The following is a 16,208-nucleotide window of genomic DNA, read 5'->3' as shown; positions in this document are numbered from 1 at the left end:
ACAGGTTATGGAGGGCTTTGTAGGTGATAATAAGAAGTTTAAAATGATGAAGTGTTTCAGATATGTGGAAATGCTTCTTTCAAAATCATGCCCATTTTTTTGCCTTTAATCTCAGATTCACTTGAAGTCAATTTGTTCTAGAACCGACCCTGCGTTTATGTCATGCATCAGATAACAATTTTTGCAGAGTGGTCATTGCATGCACACGCACAGGTTCAACAACAACAACATTTAATTGATGTGACATGTTTAGGACATGTGTTAGCAGCTTGGTTAACTAGCTTTAAGTGTTTAAGAAAAGACGACACCGCGGAACAAGTCGCTTTAAAAATCTTTCCCTTCGACCTCCTTGTGTGGTTAGAAGTACACTGAGGTTAAATTCTGTTTTATTTATGTGCGTGTGGTCACATTTAAAAAAAAAAAACTGAATCAACTCAAATGTCTACAAACACCCTCTTGTATCTCTCGCTTGTTCATTTCTGGGTTCTCCCTCTCGTCCTTTGTCTGCTCGCCACTCGGCTCTGTGTGTGCAACAGCAGACTGAACACACTGTAATGAAAAACCAATTAGCTGCTTTTGGCACCGAACATCCAACACACTGGTCCCACCTGAGACCTGCTGCGCATTAATTCCGCCCTCCCCTCTGCGAAGGCCTCGTCGTCCGGGCCCTAACCGCTCCTCACGGCCGTTTTTGTGGCTCTCTTATTAAACGACGTGCTGACACGGCAAAGCTCTGCCTGGAAATATGACTCCTGGATGTGGAGGCTGAGCCACAAAACTCCATTATTAGCTCTATCCCGGCTCCCTCTCACAGAGCCGAGGAGAGCGCAGACACTGGTGGAATAGGCGGCTGATTGTGATTGATGGCTTCCCATTAGCGGGTGTGTTATCGCTCCGGCTGGGGGGAACGAGCACTGAGTTGTAACACAACACATTACCTGAGTCTCTCTCCCCGGCCGCGCTTAAAGAGACGCTTAAATAAAATATAGACCCTCTCTCCGAGATCCTCATTCGCAGCCCGAGGCTCTCCGACTGTTATCCCGTCAGCTGTGATTTGCAGAGCATTCCCACTCAATAAACACATCATTAGTATTCATATTAACGGCACACACTCCTCAGGTTCTCTCCTTTAGTGGAACTCCTGAATGTGGATGAATCCGCTGCAGCTTCACCTCCTTTTCCTTTCCTCTTTGGTGCTTCCTGTCAGAATGATTGATTGGGACCAGGGCTCACAGTGTCCTGCATTACCCCAACAAATGATCTGGCCCTTGCTGGCAGACCTTGGCCAGAAAGAAATCAATATTTCACCATTAAAATCTATCAGAGGAGAGTTAGGGCAGCGGCTGTCAGAGGCGACGCTATCAAGCCGCTGCAACATTAAACCTGACACCTGCAGCACATGAGTAATCAATATCTAGTGGCTCACAGATCATTTGTGGTCACCTTTTAAGCCGTGATGGATGTCCCCCGGGGCAGTGATTCATGTTGTGACACCGTTTAACAGGGTTTTATTCCAGTTTAGACGGTCATCCCTCAGAGACGAGCGCGAGATGGAGCGCCGCGGCTCCCCCGCTAACACCTATTTCATCGTGTTCGGCCTGTCCTCGGCCATTACTGCACGCCTTTTTATAGGTTTTGTGCTCTGCTATGTGTGAAAAACACATAAGTGGGTGCAAGGTCAAACTTTATGAGTTCCAGCTCCAGTGGAGGACCGAGCGAGCTTTACACCGAGGGTCAGAAATGTGGCAGAAGTCTCAGTGGGTACGTTTTAAAAAACGAGACTGTAAAAATGTAAATCGGGGCTTTAAAATGACTCCTCGTGCAGCGTGAGAGGAGAGAGCACCTGAAAATGGTTAAAATTCAGTTTTATTGTGGAGGGTTGTGATTAATGAGCGCTGGTTGTGAAGCAGGAAGGTGTATTATTCATGTTAACACCACTGAATGCAGCTTTGGATTTAATTAAAGCTCAGGCTGCACTACAGGAAATGTGAGTCTGCTAATGCATCACGTCCATGATCTCCATGCGATCCTTCTCCAAAGCAGCACACACACAAACACCTGATGAGGATGTTTGCAGAGCCAACCGCTTCGTGAAGAATAAGAAAAGAGGGAGGGGCTCAAACTCCTCCTGTGCGACGACCAAAAGCAGAGAAATGTCCCCTTGGGTTTGTCTTCTTTGTTTTTATCTGCAAACGTTAAACATAATCTGTGAATATTTCCCTTCCTGTTCCATGAGGATGTTTGCTCGATTTGAAAAATTCATCCTGCACAAACACGTGAATGACGGCGGTACGTTTCGTTAGGTTCTGGATTCTAAGTTGTGACTCTTCACTGTGGAGTTTGCAGGTTCTCGCTGTAGTCTGGGTCCAACCCTTAACCATGAAACATGCGGGTGAAATGAAGTAGTGTCTCTTTCCGTAGAGTCAGCGTGAATAATTTCTAGCCATTTTCACACATGCACTCCTGAAAATATCGAGATAATTTCAAGACGTCTGCTCCCGATATTCTCTTGACCTGGCTGTACACATGCGCACCTCACGGAGAAGAACATACTGGAGAACAGGAAACATAATGCAGCAGGTTCATTAGATCACGGAGATGGTAGAGGTGGCGTGCAGACAGTCTATGGTCGTGCAGCGATCACAGAGAATGAAGGTCACCATGTTCACACATGAAGCTCAGCTGAAAAGTTTGTCAGGGGTTCAGGTGTGAAAGTAATATATGATTCAATTTGTTCTGCCTCAAGCAAGCTGAAACACCAACAAATCACCCTGATGTAGCTGAAAACTGGAGAAACGGTGACTGTAGCAATGCATCATGGTATATGTAGGCACTGCTGTGCGGCTTCACAGCTCCCTTTGAACAGTTTTTTTTTTTTTTTTTTTTTTAAATGAAATGATCAAATCTCTTTTGTGCCTGATGATGACTTCCACTGCAGCTGACCCGACTCTTACACTTTGACCTGACATGACAGAAGTCGGCGGAGGAGGAATTTGTTAAATGATCTTATTTTAGATGTTTCTATCTTTCATCATCTTAAGGTGGTAACTTTTCTTTCAGTTTCATAAACAGAAAACGCTCAGGTTAGTCGACTTGATTTCAATGTTTCTGAATTGCTTTTAAGATTCAAGGCCACCAAAGACGTCTTTAGCATCGTGGTAGCAGGCTAAGAAATATAAGCGTCTCTTCCTGTTAAATGTAAAATGTTGTAGTTCAAGGTCGCAAAGAAATTAAAGAGTTTGTGTTCTGGCAGCTTCCTCGTCCTCCTCAGACAAAATGAAGAAAAGTCTGTTTCAAAGATTAAGATTGTTAAGGCTTAAAATCCAGCACCCAGATCATCGAAGGCAGGATTATGAAAGAGAAGATAAAAGAGGCAGCAGCAGGTGTACGAGGACAGCAGTGTGTGGCGTTTCCTCCTCGGCGGGTTTGTGAGAGCTTTCAACCTTCTCCTCCTGACCCTCGTTCTGCAGGAGGAGATAATTGCTTGTCAGGAATAAATAGAGAGATTAATGAATTCATTAGTGGCGGGGAGTTTAGCTCTTCGGAGCAGCACTTACGGCTATGACACATCACGCCTATTGTTTTACTAGCTAGTTAGCCTTGAACAATAACATTCACACAGCAAATTGGCTCACACGGCGGCGTTAAGCTCACACAAACGCCATCCTTATCCTGGAGTTTAGCAATAAATGCAAACAAAGGCTCTTTAAATCCTGATTATTCATCTTAATTACTTTGGTCTGTGAGCGTGTGCGTCTGCAGGCTCTGCACGCAGACAGCACACATTAATCCACATTAGCAGGGAACGCCGTGGCGGACGATGTGTGCAGCTCGTGCTTCGCCGTTTTGTGCCAGAAGATACGTTGACTCTCCACTTCATTATCTGCTAAAGCGCTTCCAACCTTCAGAGTGTGCATCACAGGCCGACACGTCTGCGCCCTTTATGTGATCTAAAGGTGACACCAGAGCTTTAAGCTTAGATACCAAACCATATCGATACCTGGAACTATTATGGGAAGGTGGCGTGCTCTCTGTGCGCTGTAGTAGGGACCAGCTGACCTCCGTTTAGTAGGGGAGCGGTCTCTGAAGCGGTTAGAGGAACACCTGCGTGGGAGGAGTTATGGTGAGAAGGTAAGAAAAAGAGTTGAAACCGCCACCGTGTTTCAGCCTGTTGGCGTTCGTCAGGTCGTTAGAGATCTGTGTCGATACCACAGCGATGAAATAGAAATCCTAATATTGAGTTATTTTCTCTTTTTAATTTTACAAAATTGCAGGCGAACTCTTGCACATTTTCTAAATTGTACATTAACGTTGAGTTTTTGAGCAATTTAGAGCAGTAGTGGTTCCCAAACTTTTTTAGCGTTTCGCCCGGTCTTGGTCTTATCTCGGTATCGATCCCTAAATGTCTTGGTTCCTAAATGTCCTTGTCTCGACCTCTAAATGTATTTGTCTTGTCTCGGAGCACTCTGGTCTCGGGTATGTCTTGGGTCATGTGGTCTTGACTACATCACTACTACATATCCTATCTGAAATACAGTATCAGACACATGTACAGTGGTTTAAAGAGAGGTATCAGAAGGCTCTGGTTTATTACAAGATCTTTATTTTGTATTTTCATGAATCCTCGTTTTTACAGGTCGTCACAAAGCGACTGGAACAATCCATCACATCAGAAACGTCTGTACAGCGTCAATAGAAAACACGCCATCCTCAAAATAAAAAATAGTAATTCAACAATCATCGAATCTGACCGAAACACTGATCATTCATGATGTTTGTTTTTACCCAAATTATCTGAAATAATAACAGACTGTCCCTAAAGACGCCACGTAGGTACAGACAGGAACACACGTCTGCACGCTTCCTCCTTTGTTTTGATTCATGAGCGTCTACAGGAGCGCCATTAATCCCTCCGCTGTGAAAAACACTGACTACAGACATACAGAGAAGATATTCAAACACTGTAAGAACACGGCATGGCGAGGTTGGTCGTTGGGGTTACGATAACACTGACGTAGACTAACGATCTGAACCGCCTCGGAGACGAGAATATATTCATGACCGTAAAAATGAAACACCGCAACGTAAAAACATACCCTCGATAACCGATGTTAGTTTGTCGTGTTTATATCTGTAGGTATGAATCTAACATGGTCAGATACAGAGGGTCAAACTTGCAGCTTTCATGATGACCGCCTGGGTAATCTAAAGGTTAGCTTTAACAAAGCTCCTGCTTCATATTCAGAAGTCGTAGTGGGTGTGTGGTCGTTTTTAAATCAAGTGTACATGTTGAAATGTGTTCCTAATATTTAGCTCCCCTCATGTGTGTTAGAGAAGAAGAACCAAAAGTGAGAACATGTTGGGCGGGGTTAAAGGTAGAGTCAGCAGCTTGTTCCTTCAAAATAAAATACAGACTTCTCCTAAAGTGAAGCTGCTCCATCGTGCCTTCTGGGCCTCCATACATGTGTGGTGGTGACTGTGTCTGCAGAGACCCTGTCCTCTGACTGGATTTTGTTTTGGTTGACTCGGGACGTTTCTGGGCGGAGATGACAGCGCAGCAGGTGAGTTTAGGAGTGGATACAATTCAGCGATTGGACGCCATTCAAACTGGAGAATATGACGGACATGGACGTAGCAGCAAAGAAGAGAAAATATAATCACAGTGTGGCGAAACACCAAGCAGATAAAGCTTGTTCTAAAACGAGGGTGAACCTTGTGTTGGCTTTTACCCGTGGACGTGGAGTTGGTCTGCTTCCGTGCTAGCGTGCGTTAGCTTGCAGTGTAGGTACAAGCAGTAAACGTACACACTACGTCCTGCAGGGGGCGGAGCTTCTGGGGGAGATGGGCCCAGTTTGTTGTGTTTACAAACATTTCAATTGACTCCACCTTTAAAAAGAAGCTCCTACATGTTCGTGTTTGTTGAGAAGGTCAGAGAGAGGATATGGAATGCGTAGTGGGTGTGTGGTACATTGAAAGGTGTTTCTAATATTTTGCTTCCTTCATGTGTTAAAGAAAAATTAAGAAGAGTGAGAACATGTTCAATCTGAGACCAGAGACTCAATTTCTTTAATAAGGTATTTAATGTCCATCTCCTGTCGGATTCATTGAGCACCTTTTCTCTGGATCTTTGAAGGAAATCAGAAGATGTCTAGAAAGAAACTAGCTTTAAAAAAAATGCTCTGCTGTATAAATCCTGATGTTTTTGTGAACCTCCATCTTTACTCTACAAGCTGCATCGATAAATTCAACATTAAACGTTCGTTCAAACAAAAGTACTTCATGTGAAAGCGCTCGTCTTTCCTCCTGTGGATCCGATGATACTGTACCTGCAGGTGAACACTGAGTCCTCACAGACAGGTGTACAGTCACATCATCATTCCTTTTATCAAGAATAAATCCAACTGTAGATATAGAAGCTAATAATGTAGAATAAAAGGTCTGCTATATAGATGCGTATCAGTCTAGGTTTAAGTTCTCCGACTGCGTGTTCTCCGCTGATACGTAAAAGAATCCGGAGATAAGAGCAGACTTTCAAACTGATCCCCCCCGTGTGTCTGTGTTTGGCATGATGGAGCCAAAGGTTTCAAACATCCGAGCTGATCCGCAGAACGATAGACGCTCCGCCGCTAATCCCTTTTCTCCAGGTGAGCATAGATAAAGAAGCAGCTTTGAACAAAAAAAAACAAAACATGACAAACTCTGCTCTCTTTGTTCAACCGCCGCTCTCCAAAAAAAACACGATCAAAAATACTGTGTCGTCCGGCAGAAAGCACCAATCAGTCAGTCAGGAGCTCCTTTTACCTCCTGTTTGCTCATCCAGGGTCAGCAGGTCCCGCTGTGTTACCTGTGATTACCTGCGTCTGGCTTCAGGTCGATGCAAAGTCCTCATGAGCAGAGCGGCACCGACACGTCCCTCAGTCCTGATGCGACTTCTCCTGAATTAATTTATATTCATACTGAAAACACAAACACACCAGAGAGGAAACACATGAGGTACAGGATTCCTTCATGGTGTCTTTCTTAGAGTAGCAAAACCCCCCTAACCCCCCTAACCCTTACCCCCAATATACAGGTAGTAGCCTAAGTAGTGTTGTTGATCTATTCGGGTCCAATTCTCGACATCTGAGTACAGAGTATTTATACAGTAGCCTTGCGTATCCTGCGGGGGTTCGGAGCGTCGGTTGTGCGCGTCCACAGAAATGAATGCTATTCGTCCGGGAGATGTAATATGCATATGACCACTAGGAGCAGTGTAGGGTTAGGGTTAAACATAAATTTATGTTGCAAAAGTTTCAGCGCTGCTTCTCCATTCGTCGCTCATGCCGTAATAACCTCCCTTTGCTTGCTAATAAGTGTGTGTGTGTGTGTCCTATAAATTGAAGAAGGGGTGAGTGGGCGTGTCTAATCCCTCCCAGGCTCGTCCATGATTACACATCAACGTTATAAAAGCATTTTTTGAAAGATGCACTGCAGCAAAAAAACTCTGGGCTTCAGTTAGTCTTTGAAGGAAATATTTGTGATGCTTTACAGTCCATCCAAAGATCCCTCAGTGTGTGGAATAGTAATTTAAAAGTGTTTTGCAAAGTGAATATATTGAAAATGATTCCATTTCTCACCAAGGCTAGCTGCCGCCCAATGTTGCCCATAGTTATCACCCCCGCAAAGAAGATGCAAGGTAACCAGGAGCGGATATACAGGAAGTCTGGAGACGTATACCTGAGAGCAGAAGAAACACTTTAAAGGTCACATATGATACACTTCACCATGTTTCTCTAACACTAATATGTGTCTCTAGTCCGTCTACAAACCCCCCAATGATGAGAAAAGTCCATCCTCTCCATCTTTTCCCTGCTCCACTTTTCAGAAAATGTGTGCTCAAACAGGCTGTTTAGAAAGTTTCCCTTCATGACATCACAAAGGGCAGTAACCCCTCCCCCAGGTGGGTGACACTCCCACAGCTAGGTGTTTGTTCTGCCCTCTGAGTCTGCTTTCTCACCGTAAACAATGCATAGCTTTCAGTGACGTCACCAGCGCGGAGGGCAAAAAACGCTCAGGAAAGTAACGTCCACCATTGAAAAGCCTGTAGAACTACAGCACGGGCTTTTAATTTAACATCTCCTATTTAAGCGAAACATGTTCACCTGACAACCATAGAAAAACTAAGATATTAAAATAAACTTTGAGTTTGGGGCACTTGCGATACTTTAACAGCACACGGGACACTAAATATCGCTAGAAATGGCACCCAAGCCCTTCCAGAGAGGGGGCGTGGTCAGACACAGCTCATTTACATATTTAAAGGTACAGACACAGAAACAAACCGTTTCCTGTTCTTATCTAACTATTACTTTGCATCTTCCTTACATCCGCTGCATCGTTTTCTTACTCCATATTTTTCCACAGTTCTCGTCTCAGTGATATCTAAACGTGTCTGAACTTACTGGAAGACTCCATTGTAAACCAGGAGCTGTGTAGCCAGCGTTGCCAGCAGGGCGATGGTGACCCCGAGGCTGAAGCCGCTGCGAGAGCGATCGAACGTCCACCACAGGCCGATGGAGAGCGCCGCCAGAGTCAGAGACAGCTGGACGTTGTTGGCAAAGTCCACTTTCTGATGGAGTACAGAGGTCAAGGATCAGGCAGTCCAAACATAGCTGAGTCACAGTGGTGATAACAAGGAAGACTCAACATTTTACACAGACTGACAGCAAATTCAGAGCTCTCCAGGGAGGATATGAACAAATACTGCCCAGTTTAAGTTTTGTCATCTTAAATAAACGTGTTGAACAACAGCAGCAAAGGCATCGGTCTTTAAGGATACAGCACTGGCGTGGTTGATCCCGACAAACACGGCAACACAGCGCATCACACTGGACCACTCCCGCTTAAACTTGTGAGGTTCACCCAGACAGCTGTCGATGCAGGGGTACAGCAGCCCGATCATCGCTGCAGGACAGAGAGAACACAGAGCAAAACATTTAACAGGAGGCAGCACATCCAGCGCTCACGCCCGCTGTGAGTGCACGATCAGTTCTGTATTGTTTTACACTGACATGGAGGGATTACTGGACACACATGCACAGGCTCTGAGAGTCAGGGGAGGGGGGGGGGGGCTGACTGTAGTTGGAAATATCAAACAGACTCTTAAACATTTATTGACACTTTTTTTTATTAGCTTATATATATATATATATATATATTTTTTTTCAGTGTTAATCAATCTTTTTTTTTTTTTTTTTTATTAGCTTAATTAGCTTATATTGATTTATACTCCTGTAACTTCATTTCCTTGTGAAGCACTTCTCCTAAATTAAAGATTCTACATAAAGTTTTAATATTACAGTCACTGAGGCAGACATGTGTGAACAGAAAGCCAAACAAAATCCAAAAAGCTGCCTTCAGAAACAGCTACTTGCTATTTTAGGATAGGATAGGATAGTGCTTTATTGATCCCCAGAGGTGAAATTCGGGCGTTACTGCAGCACAGACAAGAAAGCTCAAAAATACACATAAAAAAGAATAGATAAGATAAATAAAAATAAAAACAGGGGGTATATACAGTACAAAATGAATGATGAAGTTAACTGGGGGGAATTGAGAATTGAGACAGTATTTGCAGAGAATGACAAGATAAAGTGACTTTAGTGACTTGGTATGATACTATTTTGATATAGAATTAAACACTTTTGCATCACAGCTGCGTTCCTGATAACCTATAACCACCCTTGAATTAAATTAAACAGATTTCTGCACCGTCAACAAATTACAGCAGAGCTCCCCTGGGATGAAAAGCACAGTGTGTGTGTGTGTGTTAGCAACAAGTGGAAGCGTTGTGTTCCTGCAGGAGGCTCAGTGTGTGTGTGTGTGTGTGTGTGTGTGTGTGTGTGTGTGTGTGTGTGTGTGTGTGTGTGTGTGTGTGTGTGTGTGTGTGTGTGTGTGTGTGTGTGTGTGTGTGTGTGTGGGGAGGAGGAGAGCCTCGGGCTGTTGTGCTTTCCGCTCAGCCCCCTGGGAGCAGGCTGCACTGCGCTGAGTTTCCATCCCCAGCTCCACACCCAGGGGACGAGTTTTCAATAACGCTGCTTACTCCGCTGAAGTCCTGGCGGACTTGTTGTGCAGACTGCGTGCAGATGTGTGTGTGCTCTGACTGCTACGTGGTCAATAAGAGATTTCTTTCAAACTGCCATGGGCAAAACTTTTAAACTAATTACATAAAACAATGAATTACTTCCTCTAGTTATACTTCCAGCTAAGACAATTAAAAAGCAATCATTACATTTTCATTACGTTATAACAGTGCAGGGTTTCAGTGTCAGTCAGCTGAGACATATGAGCATGTTTGAATCTTACATAACAGGTTTTGTCATTTTGTCATAACTTGAATCAGGTGTGAGTCTCTGGCGGTTAGTGCCGTGCTCTGTGTGCGGTTGCACTGTGACACTTCACTAGCAGCTGAGCTGAACTGGTTTATCTGAAGGTCTCGCTTTAACTGAACAAACAAAGGAAGCAGGGAAACGTAAACACTCTGCCTTCCAGTGAGGAGCTCATGTTCAGATCAGCACTCTTATCTTCCATGTCTAGAAACCTTCCAGCATTCCCTAACAGTGTGTTGTGACTTCAGCTCACTTCAACACTCTTATTATTGTTGATTTAATTAGTTGTTATTTGTGCTGTTCTTAATTTTTCAGTAACACACATTAGAAAGGACTACATTTTTAATATTTCACCTTAAAAACTATACGAACTACGCTTGACTTAAGCCAAATTTCAGAAAATGTATCAGGAACTTCATGAAGACTGCCCCTGAAATCCTCCTGATCTGGTCAATCACACATGCACCTCACAGCAGTAGATTATAACGCGGGGGGATCGTAGAGGTGGCGTGCAGCAATCACAGGGAATAAACGTCACCACCCCCTCCCACTCTCTCCAGGTGAATTCTCCTGATTATATCCTGCTGCGTTCTCACATCAGCTCACTCTGACTTTCTGCAGAATAAATACGAGGAGGCTGGAGGAGAAACTCCAGGTGAAGTCCGAGTGAATAATGTGTTTGTTTGCGTTCAAACATGCACTTCAAATTAAAGTTTCGATGTTGTTGTCATGCTGCACAAAACTCTATAAACATTTCCTACCATTTCAGCGAACGTTCAAAAATGTGGGGGACTAAACCCCACATACAACTTTCTATTTCCTTTTAATTTCTAAAAGTAAAATTTAAACCAGGAAGGATGAGGAACTTAATTTGGGCCGCGTTCACATACCTGAGGCCGTGCCACAGCAGGGCGGCACCCACCACGCTGAGGAGAAGATACTACTGATGACATCTGGGGGGAAGAGGGTGACGTTTCTCTGCACCTGAAGAAGGTTAAGCACCAGAGCCAGGAACACGCCCACAGAGAACAGCATGGCCCCGCGGATCAACAGGTTGGTGGTCCTACATGGCAGAGAAGAAAGGCAGTCAGGAGAATCGAAAAATGTGTCCTGTTCGATTTTTAAAACGGAAAGTGATTCATTCTCTTCCTCAGCTATGTCAGAAATACCAAAAAGAAAAACTTCAGAGTCCCTGCCTTTGGTCAGCATGATGATCTACCTGAGGTGAGTTTATGCAGAGAAAAAACCAACAGCTTACCTGTTGGTGATGACTGAGATAAAAGGCCCCCTGGCAGGCTGCAGCGTCTGCCCGGACCCTGACCACTGCTGCCGGCCGCTGGTCACTGTGCTGTCACTCATGGCTGTCAGTGTTAGGGACATTCGTGAGCCTACTTCCGGAGAATACTCAATGCTGTATGACGTCCACCGGTGAGGTTAATATGTTTCCCTGACATCCCACACTGAGCTGAAAAAAAAGAATCAAGAGAGTGTGAAGACAGCCGCCTGAACACAACTTACAAGCTATGATTTGAAATTCTTTAGATTGGAGTTAACGGGAAACAAACTTTTTTCTGTTTTTTTAATCAACAACAGCATTAAAACATTACATAAAAAAATGGGATTGTCCAGTTTATTGTCATGGAAAGACCAAATTAAAGAAAAGACAAAACAAAGATGTTGTCTGGCGACAGAGATCTTTAATGGCGAGGAGACAAACTCTACACTTTTATAACACTGCATATGTGTCTGCCACTTCTTCAAAATCCTAACTGCTCCATCAGGTTAAAATAAAGGATCGTAGGCAAATCAATCCAGAGACTCCATACAATAAAAACATCATTATCTCATTGGTCTTATGAGATATTCTAATAATTTGAGATACCTGATTGTTTTTATTTTCATGAGCTGTAATCATCAAGATTAAAACAAATAGTCCTCAAGAACTTCACTTTACGTGTAATGAATCTAGAAGATATTGGAAAAGAAACCTGTACGTATACAATGTTTTAGTTACACAGGTGTTACTGAGCTTTTACACGCTTTACCTGACTTAGAGATGAGGCAGAGTTATACAACTGTTAAAGTTCACTCACCTTCAGCCCCTCTCTGAGCCTCATACAGTCATAATAAGGTTACATGTGAGGCTAATACGGAGGTCAGCTGACGTTGTTTGATCATCTGATTCACACTCTTAACTTAAAAAACATTTTTTTCTATAATAAAAACAAACTTAGCCAGATAAACTCGGCTCCTCTAGCTGTCGTGCTGAGGTCAAATATGCTTTTATAATCATTGAGCAGTGTCAGCAGCATCGTTCTCTTCTCCTTGACTCTTTAAAATAGGTAAATAAACACCTGTGATAATAACTAACAAGTGGTTGTGATGAATCGGAAATGCTAAGTTAGCTTAGCGTTAGCCTCTAGCCTGGTTGAATAGATAAATACCGTATAGTTAGCCGCAGTTAGCATTTGTTTTAACAAGCTTTAAACCGTCATAACACCGTGTCCGGTGTAAAGTAGAGATCTTACCTTGTGCCGACAGATATCTTCCACAAATACGCTTACATATTACAAAAATATATTTACGATAAAGTGAGATGCTAGGCTACAAAACACGAGAATATTAATTAGCCTTCTCTCCCCACTGTGTGTACACTTCCGGCTGTATAAGCTGAACGAACACCCAATCAATCAGCGTCGAAGGCGATGACGTCAGCGCGTTACACAAAACGAACGCATTACGTGACTGAAGTTATTTACACAGAGTACAGCTGCTGGATCTTCAAACACTTACAGCTATTTATGGAGAAATATTCTTCACGTTAAACGTAACATACCAACACAATTGTTAACGTTATGTTTAAATAAATAAATAAATAGCCTGTATTTGTTTTTTAATTACCTATGTTATGTTTATTATAGCATGTTTATTAGCATATCTAAGGACTTGATTATTATTGTATCTCTCAGGACAAGAACATACATATGTATTTTTTCTCTCCCACTTTCACAGTTTCTCTTTCGTTTTTATACTTATGCATGTATTTTTTTATGTAGTGTACAGATGTCCATTAATATTCTGAATAACCAAGGGGCCTGCAGGAAGGTGTTGCTATGTACATGTGGAATTGTAACACGTTACTTTTTCCCATTAGGGGTCGCGGGGGGCTGAAGCCGATCCCAGCTGCCATTTGGCTAGAGGCGAGGTTACACCCTGGACTGTTCACCAGTCAATCACAGGACTGATATTCAGAGACATAAAAGTCTCAGAGCTCCTAAAAACATGTGTGTGAAGTTTCTTGTTCTATACTCTGATCCTGTATTTGATCATGCATATAAACCCCTCTATTTCAGCCCTGCTCAGAACAGACTGTTTCTGTGTCTGTACCTTTAAATGTAAATGAGCTGTGTCTGACCACGCCCCCTCTCTGGAAGGGCTTGGGTGTCTCAGGCTTTCTCGCTCCATGTCCTATTCATAGCTTTCACGTGACGTCACACTCTTATGGAACCGCCCACCTGGAGGGCAGAAAGGCTCTCTACCACGATACGCTACTGAGAAGTTACTGGTATCAGTTGCCCCCTACGTGTTTTTATCTGTTTTATTTAAATCATTTCAAATGAAATACAGTTGTTGTTTAATGTGATACACTAATCGACGAGGAGACGATCCCGAGTTTTGCTTCTACAGAATTTAATCCGTGAAAAAAACAGAAAGGAGGAGGTTTGTGGATTAATGTAGACCCTTCGCAGCCCCTGTGAGGGGAAACATCAGACTTCTCCTCATCCTGACATCACTTATAGTGTTGACTAAAGCTAAATATTCCTGCCGTTAACTCAAATTACTGCCCCAGAACACTAAAATTGACAGCTGATACTATCCTGAAACTTTCGCTAGCTAACGCTAACTACCTAATGTTAGCTAATTAGCACTCACTGATGCTTGAATGATGAGGAATTTCTTGCCCTTCACTTCTCAAACAGCAGCATTATCGACCCAGACCGATCAATAATACATAAAGCTGCTTGTATGTTTGTAGACTTTCATCCTAAGGAGAGGGATTCTCCTCTAAATATCAGCAATATCACTGAAGTGACGTTCTGGTGTTACAGTTAAAAGAGTGACCATGTTAACTGATGACTTTCAGACAAACGTGACTGAAAGTGTCCTAACAAATGCCTCTTTGTTCCGTTTTTGTATTATCATAATGTCAAAATTACTTATGAGATATGTTTAAATTAAAGATAAACAAATAGGGTTTCGTTAGGACACGTAACGTACGACAACCAGACTCACTCGGCTGACAGTCACCAGTTAACATGGTAACTCTTTTAAACGTAACACCGGCACGGACTTTGCCATTTCTAGCGATATTTAGTGTCCCGTGTGCTGTTAAAGTATCGCAAGTGCCCCAAACTCAAAGTTTATTTTAATATCTTAGTTTTTCTATGGTGTCAGGTGAACATGTTTCGCTTAAATAGGAGATGTTAAATTAAAAGCCCGTGCTGCAGTTCTACAGGCTTTTCAATGGTGGACGTTACTTTCCTGAGCGTTTTTTGCCCTCCGCGCTGGTGACGTCACTGAAAGCTATGCATTGTTTACGGTGAGAAGGCAGACTCAGAGGGCAGAACAAACACCTAGCTGTGGGAGTGTCACCCACCTGGGGGAGGGGCTACTGCCCTTTGTGATGTCATGAAGGGAAAATCTCCAAACGGCCTGTTTGAGCACACATTTTCTGAAAAGTGGAGCAGGAAAAAGACGGAGAGGATGGACTTTTCACGTTGAATATGCAAACTTTAAGGATAAAAACCAACCACCACCATCGGCCTCAATCAGAAAAACATTAAACAGTTAATTTCTAAATAGAAGCACGTTATTTATGACTTTTTATGATATTTGCAAACTGGTCAAATCCTCAGAAAGGCTCATGCAGCATCGGACTTCTTATTTCAAAGCTAAACAGCTCTATGCCCCTCTCTCACACACACACACACACACACACACACACACACAGAGAGAGAGAGAGTTAACTAGATGCTGCAACAACACTGCTGATGTGCTCTCGTGCTCTAATAGGCTTACAGAGATGCAGAGGTGAGAGAGTCACAGTGCGGAGTGGATCCACCGTAATCCTCCGTCCCATTTACACTCTGTTTTTGTATTCAGCATTACCGAGGCCTGCTGCTCAGACGGTTTCAGGGATTATATCTGCAACACAATAGTTTCTACCAAAACACACTATCAACGCTCTCTCGTTTCCACTCAGGGCTCAGACTTCACTCCATCATGGTTAACTGAAGGTTTTTATGTTGCAGCTTTAATAAAACATCCCGGCAGAGGAAGCTTAGAGCGAGCCGCTGCAACCGGAGATAAAAAAGAGACAGAGGATTTTTAAAGAACACTTTCTGATTTCGATCTGAGGCAAACATTAAGACATGAAGCAGATCGAAGGTTGATCTAAAAGTCAACTGGACTGGTTGAAGATCTTGAAGATGTTCCTCCCTTTCTCCGTCTACACATAAACTCTTAAACAACATTTCTGATCATCTTCACCCTGGAAGAAGTTTTACAAAAGGTGTATTTTCAGTGACCTAAAACGCAGTTTGCGTACAAAAATGTCAAAACGCACAAATACCCGCCTACGTGTGGACGAGGCCTCAGTCTTTGTGTCGTCCCTCTTGTTGCCAGTTCCTTTTGTTGCCCTGAGTTTTACCTCGTTCCATCATTTATTATGTATTACCCTCCAGTGTATAACTTTGACCTTCCTCTTTCCTTTTGCCCCTCAGATTTGTTTGGCTACTTTTTGGACATTCTGTGTCCTGTGTCTGTGTCCAAACTGGACCG

The 16,208-nt window shown here is 43.2% G+C and overlaps 1 protein-coding gene across 1 annotated transcript; it reads right to left on the bottom strand.

The window, feature by feature from the left end:
- Positions 1–4,581: 4,581 nt before the first annotated feature.
- insig2 (insulin induced gene 2) lies at positions 4,582–13,053 on the bottom strand. Its single transcript, XM_061054038.1, has 7 exons — positions 12,896–13,053; positions 11,626–11,832; positions 11,258–11,430; positions 8,819–8,943; positions 8,442–8,608; positions 7,617–7,716; positions 4,582–6,956 (listed from the first exon to the last, which is right to left on the bottom strand). Exons 2-7 carry the CDS (start codon positions 11,745–11,747, stop codon positions 6,915–6,917), a joined length of 729 nt encoding a protein of 242 aa, XP_060910021.1. The 5' UTR covers positions 11,748–11,832; positions 12,896–13,053; the 3' UTR covers positions 4,582–6,914.
- Positions 13,054–16,208: the final 3,155 nt, after the last annotated feature.

Source organism: Labrus mixtus, chromosome 13 (assembly GCF_963584025.1).
Source record: "Labrus mixtus chromosome 13, fLabMix1.1, whole genome shotgun sequence".
NCBI lineage: Eukaryota > Metazoa > Chordata > Actinopteri > Labriformes > Labridae > Labrus > Labrus mixtus.
Note: the sequence above shows the minus strand (reverse complement) of the source record. Positions and strands in the feature narration are given on the sequence as shown.